The sequence below is a fragment of the Staurois parvus genome, unplaced genomic scaffold (genome assembly GCF_062004578.1).
Source record: "Staurois parvus isolate SC_StPar_1 unplaced genomic scaffold, SC_StPar_1.0 ptg002457l, whole genome shotgun sequence".
NCBI classification, from domain to species: domain Eukaryota; kingdom Metazoa; phylum Chordata; class Amphibia; order Anura; family Ranidae; genus Staurois; species Staurois parvus.
The window spans coordinates 50,763-59,990 of NW_028320253.1; the positions used below are offsets into that span (position 1 = coordinate 50,763).

At 50.4% G+C, this 9,228-nt stretch overlaps 1 protein-coding gene and 1 pseudogene across 1 annotated transcript in view; both read left to right on the forward strand.

Annotated features, from left to right (window-relative positions):
• The window catches only part of LOC149430853 (centromere protein I-like), a gene marked incomplete at its 3' end in the record, with an annotated part of 50,926 nt that extends 44,161 nt beyond the window's left edge, over positions 1 to 6,765 (forward strand). The window contains exon 12 of the mRNA XM_089665991.1: positions 6,717 to 6,765. Within this exon, the coding sequence (XP_089522117.1) occupies positions 6,717 to 6,765 (49 nt within the window). The remainder of the gene's footprint in view (positions 1 to 6,716) is intronic.
• On the forward strand, positions 5,687 to 5,805 carry LOC149430854 (U2 spliceosomal RNA; annotated as a pseudogene).
• Positions 6,766 to 9,228: the final 2,463 nt, after the last annotated feature.

Genomic DNA, 9,228 nt, shown 5'->3' on the forward strand with positions numbered 1-9,228 from the left:
CTGGCCTCCCACACTAAACATGCCAGTGCCAGGGACCCGGGGGAACCAGCTCTGGTGAGGATGGTGCTGGATCCTTCAACAGGTAAGTGTCCTTTTAATAAAATTCAGCAGATACACTATCCTTTCTATTCCCAGCCAGGTGACTGGACAATGAAAGAGCAGCCGGACATTCATAAAGTCATCCATCTACTCTGGCCTCTCCTACAATCAGCATGTGTGTTGCCCATGTGTTTACATGCAGCACAGCTGAATAGCTTCTAGCTTTAACCCTTCTTCTTTCATTCTAAATGCTGTTATACAGGAGTTTGCAAAAGGTCGATACCAAGTAATCAAATTCGGTTCCTTTCTCTAGGTATGTATATCAACTAATAATTAGAGAGCTGCATTCATTTGTATCTTTTTATCCCTTCCTGGAGTTCGCTTTAAAATGTATGTAATAGTACATAACATTTTACATCTGGAGCTCCACCCAAAAGGGGAAGTTCCGTTTTAAGGACTGCTCCCCTGCTCCCCAAAGGTGTCAATCCTTAATGGGGAGCGGGTACCACGCTCCCACTTCCGGTCCGATCGCCTAGGCAATCGGAAGCGGAAGGTGCCTTCCCTGTAGTCTTTTGTGACAGGTCCCAGAAGACTACAGGACCATGCATGAAGCGCAGCGCCACTCGCGCATGCGCAGTGGGTACCCGGCTGTGAAGCCGCAAGCTGTCACAGCCAGGTGCCAACACTGACGATGCCAGCCTCCTGGAATCCAGGACGGCCAGTGAAATGGACTGCGGGGGACACACCACGGGACAGGTGAGTGGCTGTTTTTTAAAAGTCAGCAGCTACAGGTTTTGTAGCTGCTGACTTTTTATTTTTTGACAGGGTGAGTGGAACTCCGCTTTAACCTATTGGGGGGGGAAACTTGTAGATCCTCCTAAGAGTTGAATCTATAGGGTGCTCCGTTGCCTTATGGAATCCTCAGAGAGCCACCCTTATGTGCACGCTACGGGGACTGCAGCCGTGTGCTAAAGCTGTTACAGGCATAGAAGCCTCCACTACAAACTGCAGCACTTCTCCTCCCACCAGCTTTATTAGTGTCAGCTGCCTCATAGACTGCAGTGCTGCTCCTCCCACCAGCTTTATTAGTGTCAGCTGCCTCCTATAGACTGCAGTGCTGCTCCTCCTACCAGCTTTATTAGTGTCAGCTGCCTCCTATAGACTGCAGTGCTGCTCCTCCTACCTGCTTTGTTAGTGTCAGCTGCCTCCTATAGACTGCAGTGCTGCTCCTCCCACCTGCTTTGTTAGTGTCAGCTGCCTCCTATAGACTGCAGCGCTTCTCCTCCCACCAGCTTTATTAGTGTCAGCTGCCTCCTATAGACTGCAGTGCTGCTCCTCCCACCAGCTTTATTAGTGTCAGCTGCCTCCTATAGACTGCAGTGCTGCTCCTCCCACCTGCTTTGTTAGTGTCAGCTGCCTCCTATAGACTGCAGCGCTGCTCCTCCCACCAGCTTTATTAGTGGCAGCTGCCTCCTATAGACTGCAGTGCTGCTCCTCCCACCAGCTTTATTAGTGTCAGCTGCCTCCTATAGACTGCAGTGCTGCTCCTCCCACCAGCTTTATTAGTGTCAGCTGCCTCCTATAGACTGCAGTGCTGCTCCTCCCACCTGCTTTGTTAGTGTCAGCTGCCTCCTATAGACTGCAGCGCTGCTCCTCCCACCAGCTTTATTAGTGGCAGCTGCCTCCTATAGACTGCAGTGCTGCTCCTCCCACCAGCTTTATTAGTGTCAGCTGCCTCCTATAGACTGCAGTGCTGCTCCTCCCACCAGCTTTATTAGTGTCAGCTGCCTCCTATAGACTGCAGTGCTGCTCCTCCCACCTGCTTTGTTAGTGTCAGCTGCCTCCTATAGACTGCAGCGCTGCTCCTCCCACCAGCTTTATTAGTGTCAGCTGCCTCCTATAGACTGCAGCGCTGCTCCTCCCACCAGCTTTATTAGTGGCAGCTGCCTCCTATAGACTGCAGTGCTGCTCCTCCCACCAGCTTTATTAGTGTCAGCTGCCTCCTATAGACTGCAGTGCTGCTCCTCCCACCAGCGCTTAGATTGACAGCTGGTTTTGCTCCTGCATGTGTGGTGCGTACAGTGCTCGCTCCCTGAAAGGAAGTTCGGGAAAGTACGGCTAGTAACTTAACTAGAGGGAAATAGGAAATAATTGGTGAGGGTTTAATACTTCTTTAACCACTTCACAACCGCGCTATAGCCGAATGATGGCTACAGCGCGGTTGTCCAGTTCTGGGAGGGCGTCATATGGCGACCTCTCAGAATGTGTCCTCCCATACACCCAGCGCTCTCCGTGATCGCTGTGTTCTACGGACTCAGCTTATCACATGTTGAGGTAAAAGGCCAATCACAGCGGCCTTTTACCACGTGATCAGCCGTGTCCAATGACACAGCAGATAACAGTAAATACAGCTGCTGCTTATTGGCTGCACTTTCCTCACACTGTCACAGCATGAAGAAAGTACTGCCGATAACTGACAATGATCACAGAGCAGATCGGCACTGATCATTAGGGCAGTGATGATCAGTGCCCAGCAGCGTCGCCCATCCGTCAGCATCACCCATCAGTGCCACCTATCAGTGCCCATCACTGCTGCATATCAATGCCCATCAGTGCCTCCTCATCAGTGCCCATCATTGCTGCATATCAGTGCCCATCATTGCTGCATATCAGTGCCTCCTCATCAGTGCCCATCATTGCCTCCTCATCAGTGCCCATCATTGCCTCCTCATCAGTGCCCATCATTGCCTCCTCATCAGTGCCCATCATTGCCTCCTCATCAGTGCCCATCATTGCCTCCTCATCAGTGCCCATCATTGCCTCCTCATCAGTGCCCATCATTGCTGCATATCAGTGCCTCCTCATCAGTGCCGCATATCAGTGCCTCCTCATCAGTGCCGCATATCAGTGCCTCCTCATCAGTGCCGCATATCAGTGCCTCCTCATCAGTGCCACCTATCGGTGCCCATCATTGCTGCATATCGGTGCCCATCATTGCTGCATATCAGTGCCCATCATTGCTGCATATCAGTGCCCACCATTGCTGCATATCAGTGCCTCCTCATCAGTGCTGCATATCAGTGCCTCCCCATCAGTGCTGCATATCAGTGCCCATCATTGCTCCTCATCAGTGCCTCCTCACCATTGCTGCATATCAGTGCCCATCATTGCTGCATATCAGTGCCCATCATTGCTGCATATCAGTGCCGCCTCATCAGTGCCCATCATTGCTGCATATCAGTGCCCATCATTGCTGCATATCAGTGCCACATATCAGTGCCCATCATTGCTGCATATCAGTGCCTCCTCATCAGTGCCCATCATTGCTGCATATCAGTGCCTCCTCATCAGTGCCCATCATTGCTGCATATCAGTGCCCATCATTGCTGCATATCAGTGCCCATCATTGCTGCATATCAGTGCCTCCTCATCAGTGCCACCTATCAGTGCCCATCTTTGCTGCATATCAGTGCCTCCTCATCAGTGCCACCTATCAGTGCCCATCATTGCTGCATATCAGTGCCTCCTCATCAGTGCCCATCATTGCTGCATATCAGTGCCTCCTCATCAGTGCCCATCATTGCTGCATATCAGTGCCTCCTCATCAGTGCCCATCATTGCTGCATATCAGTGCCCATCATTGCTGCATATCAGTGCCTCCTCATCAGTGCCACCTATCAGTGCCCATCTTTGCTGCATATCAGTGCCTCCTCATCAGTGCCCATCATTGCTGCATATCAGTGCCTCCTCATCAGTGCCACCTATCAGTGCCCATCATTGCTGCATATCAGTGCCCATTGTAACGGAACCGGAACCCAGACCGCACTGAGTTTTTCCGTTATAGCACAACTTCCCCTGTCCGAACACCATCCACGGACCACACCCTGAAATCCCTCAGAAAAAAGACAGCACCCAGCTCTTAAAACAGGAAGTCAACTACTCTTTATTTTACACAAATAACATGTTTTATACAGAGGGCGGGGAAACACAACCAGGAACAGGAAATACATCATCAGCCCACCCCATCCCACACAGACACAGAACAATGGGATGAAACACATGGTAAAGGACATTGACCAACCCCCACACCAATACACAAACAGTACATCCCATAATAGTTGGCTGGGCAAGAAGACACAGCATCATGGGGGGGAGCACATGGCAAACAAACAATGGACAGCCATGTGGCCTAGACAAAGGAACACACACTATACACAATACTGGGACATTCACATTCACACCCTGTACCCCTTAAACAGGCACAGGGTGGGTTAAACATAATGATCTGGGGAGATGATACAGAGGTCCCCCCCACCCCCAAAAGTCACTCCCGTCACACCCATCATTGCTGCATATCAGTGCCCATCATTGCTGCATATCAGTGCCTCCTCATCAGTGCCACCTATCAGTGCCCATCATTGCTGCATATCAGTGCCCATCATTGCTGCATATCAGTGCCTATCATTGCTGCATATCCGTGCCCATCATTGCTGCATATCAGTGCCCATCATTGCTGCATATCAGTGCCTCCTCATCAGTGCCACCTATCAGTGCCCATCATTGCTGCATATCAGTGCCCATCATTGCTGCATATCCGTGCCCATCATTGCTGCATATCAGTGCCCATCATTGCTGCATATCAGTGCCCATCATTGCTGCATATCAGTGCCTCCTCATCAGTGCCACCTATCAGTGCCCATCATTGCTGCATATCAGTGCCTCCTCATCAGTGCCACCTATCAGTGCCCATCATTGCTGCATATCAGTGCCCATCATTGCTGCATATCAGTGCCACCTATCAGTGCCCATCATTGCTGCATATCAGTGCCTCCTCATCAGTACCACCTCATCAGTGCTGCCTATCAGTGCAGCTTCATCAACGCACATTAGTGAAAGAAAAAAATTACCTGTTTGAAAAAAAAAAAGTTTTTCTTTGCTTCTATTATAAAATTTAGCAAATTTGTTTGCTTTTGTTTTTGTTTTTTGTGCAACAAATAAAACACCCAGTGGTGATTAAATACCACCAAAAGAAAGCTCTGTGTGAAAAAAATTATAAAAATATCATTTGAAATGGCTAAGTGTTGCATGACTACGCAATCGTCATTCAAAGTGTGAGCGCTGAAAATTGGCCTGGGCACGAGGGGGTAAAAGTGTCCGGTAGGCAAGTGGCTAAAGGATAATTTCAACTTTGGAACATGTTACATGCTCCAGCATCTGCACCTTTTTTCCCCCCCCGTGAGCAGGCGGGGGATCGTCTGCACGCACCCCCTGTCAAGATGTGATCATGGCATGGGACTCCGCCCACACATTTGCGTCATTCATTCACAATTTCCTGTGAATAGACTACAAGTACCGTCCGCTATTGCGGCGGACTGCTTGTAGTTCTCAATGAACTGTGGGGGTGCTGGTGAGCCGCCTCATAGTTCATTGATCTAAATGCTCTCAGGTAACTGCATGCGCATATTGGAGGTATGGGCAAACCGCTATCTTGAGAGTCTGCAGGAGCCAGACATTGCACCTGTAATCTGCTGACCAGGGGTGCAATGGTCTGCAGCCTTTAGGATCTGTGTGGCTGATGCACTGCATACACACAGGTTGTAAGCGTGATGCCTACTTGTTCACGTCTCGCAACACTTACAACAGTTACATCGCTTCTCGGCCTTTTGGCTAAGATCAAGTGTAGTATCTGTTCTTATCAGTGTCCAGTAGGGGGGGCTCCACGGTCATTCTAGCTTTGCGGGGATGACTGGTTGTATAGTACCCCTGCTGGAATGATGGGGGTCTGGACGGCTAGTACCGGGGGGACAGAAAGCGTGGTGCCCACGAGTAGCTGGGGCCCGTGAGTAATTCTCCCGAGGAGACCGGAAGGACCCAGTTCCTCCTGATTTGGACGGATCTACCTTGTCTGGCCAGGGGTTCGGGAAGGCAGAGAGTCCGCAAACCAGTGCCCCCTGAGTAGTCGCCTCAGGGGTGCCACTAGTAACACCTGGGTGTGGGACCCCACAGTGTGAAGATGGCACATGGTCACTGATTTACCACTTTTTCTGCACAGCGCCCGTAGGACCAGGCCTTTTGGCTAGGACCAGGGCAATTTTTGCTGCAGGCCTCAGGGCCTGGTCTGCGCTCTATTTGGCACGACCACTTTTTTATTTTCTATTTATTTAATTTTTTACACCTCCCACGTTTTGTCACTTTTTCTTTACTTCTGTGTGTGTTTTTTTTTCTCACAGGATGGAGGGTGTGGGTCCTCGGGCCTGCCCTGAAGTCTAGGGGGAGGATGTGTGGCGTTTTGGTTCCTTCCTCCCCTGTCCCTAGGGGGTTTTCTCTTCGGGAGAGCCCGGTGGTCCACGTGGCCTTTTGGCCAGGAGGACCAAATGGGAACCTTGTCCCTGTCAGGAGCTTCGTGCCCCGGGGGATCAGGGTAGTGGTCCATCCCCTTCGGGGGAAGGACAAAGCACACCCCTAAGTGCACATTTTCGTGTGGTGTTTTGCACTTGCACTTTTTTTGTGAACACTTACAGGTTTTTCGTTATAGTTGCACGTTTGCGGACTTAAAACAAAAAAAAAAAAAAACTGTTACAACGTTTACTCTGTGTCAGATTTTCTTTTTATAATATAAAGTGTGGGTGCTCAATGGATCATCTTGTAAAATAACTTTTTTTTTTTTTTTTTTTCAGGTATAGAGACAATCTCTTGACAGCAAGAAAAGATGAAAAAGATAACACTGTAAGAAAAACAGATACGTGTTTAATAATGTCCAGTGTAGAACACAAATGCTCAGAATTTTTTCAGAATGTTTGTGTTTTTTTTTTGTCCTACTCAAAACTAAAGTGTGAGTTGGAGTTTAAAGCGGAGTTCCACCCAAAAGAGGAAGTCCCTCTTTAGAGATTGGTCCCCCGCTCCCCATTAAGGATTGGCACCTTTTGGGGAGTGGGTACCCGAAAATTGACAGGTACCCGCTCCCACATCCGCTGCGATCGCCTAGGATCGGAAGCGGAAGATGTCCTCCCTCCCTCCCTGTAGTATTGTGGGACACGGGACAGGTCCCAGAAGACTGCGGGGCGATTCAGGAAGCGCAGCGCTACTCGCGCATGCGCAGTGGGCACCCGGCTGTGAAGCTGCAAGCTGTCACAGCTGGGGGCCCACACTGAAGATGCCAGCGCCTGGAATACAGGACGGCTGGTGAAACGAGCTGCGGCGGGGGGCAACGCGGGATCGTGGGACAGGTATGTGGCTGTTTTTGTAGCTGCTGACTTTTTTTTTTTTTTTACTGAGTGAGTGGAACTCCGCTTTAAGCTGAACTCCAGGAAAATGGCTAATCATGCCGATAAAATAAATATGATTTGAGTTTCTTTTACCTGCCAAGGATTTGTATTTTTCTATCCAATTCTGAGATTTTATATGGCCCATCAGGGAGCACAGCCAGGTGGATATCTGCACTTGCTTTTACAGTAAAGCCGGCCAAAGATGGATCGAATCTCGGCTGGTTCAGCAGGGACTGACTGAGATTCAGTCCATCTATGGGCAGGCTGGTTGTTCTGAAGTCGATCTATTGATTGATTTGCATACAACCTGCCTGTCAGATTTTTTTTATATGTGATTACTGCCAGCGGCTATAGCCACTAGCCGTGATTGTGTTCTGCCAGCAGGGAAGGCTCCGCGCTGGCAGAACACAATCGCACCGCAGGAGGACTTTGAAGCCCCATCAACACTGTTTGATAGGGGAAGCAATTGATTTTCTTTCCTGCAACCAAGAAAATCGCATCATCTGTGGCATGCCATAGACCAGGGGTAGGCAACCTGTGGCTCTCTAGCTGTTGTGGAACTACATTTCCCATGAGGCATTGCAAAGATTACAAAACTGACAGTTACAGCTATGACTTGCAGAGGCATGATGGAACTTGTAGTCCTGCGGCTCTCAGGTTGCCTACCCCTGCCATAGACAATAAAAAGGTACACAGTCTCTACTCCCGGACAGTGAGAGCAGCAGCCGATTGATGATGTCATCTTTGTGCTTTTTCTTCCTATCGGTACATTTTTATAACACGACCTGTCTGGCCCTCATACCCAGGGACTGATGATAAAGCTGAGTTGCAGCTGGAAAAAAAGTGTGCAGCTACAAAAACTGTAGCTGATGACTTTTAAAATACAGACACTTACCTGTCCCTCGGTCCAGCTGTGTCCTCCCCACCGCTGTTTTCACCAGCCGTCTTCTCCCCCTGGCGCCGCCATCTTTAGTGTGGGCACGCGGCTGTGAAAGCTTGCGGCCGAGAAGCACTGCGCTTTGCGAATAGCCCCATAGTCTTCTGGGACCTGTCACATGTCCCAGAAGACTACAGGGAGGGAGGTCAACTTCCGCTTCCAATCGCTTAGGCTAGTGATGGTGAACCATTTTGAGCCCGAGTGTCCAAACTGCAACACAACCTTATCACTGACAGCACTGGGTGCGCACCCCTGGGGGCGCACAGGGGGTGTGTTCCATGAGGACGTCCATGGAAGCCTTCCCAGAACTAGACAACCGCACTGTAGCTTGCTTTCGGCTATAGCACGGTTGGGAAGCAGTTAATCTCACCTCTGCAGGGTCGGTATGGATTCCAACCCGCCAGCTCATTCCCATCCATACTGAGCATGTTGCCCCTGGCCCCGGAGTAGTGTGGGAGCCGTTTACTTTCATCCACGCTAAACACGTCACCACTGGCCCTAGAGCAGTGTGGGAGCTGCTTCCTATCATCCACGTCCATCCCCGGGTATGTCACCCGTGACACCAGAGCCATGTGGGAGCCACTTCCTCTCATTTTTTGGATCCACGCCCATCCGCGGATACGTCACCCCTGACGCCAGAGACGTGTGGGAGCCGCTTCCTCTCGTCCACGCCCACCCTGGCCCAAGAGACGTGTGGGAAATGTAGTTCAAGGGGAAAGTGAACAAGATCTGGATGGCCGGTCAGTGTGTGCGGTCCGTGTGCGCTCATCTTCCTCTTCTTCCTGGCGTGCCCACTGAGATGGGTCTCTGTGCCATAGGTTCGCCATCACTGGCTTAGGCGATTGCAACGGAAGTGGGAGTAGGTATCTGTCAAATTCGGGTACCCGCTTCCCAGAGGTGCCAATCCTTAATGGGGAGCGGGGGACAAGGCATTAAAGCGGAACTTCCCTTTTTGGGTGGAACGCCGCTTTAATTCAAAACTGGATT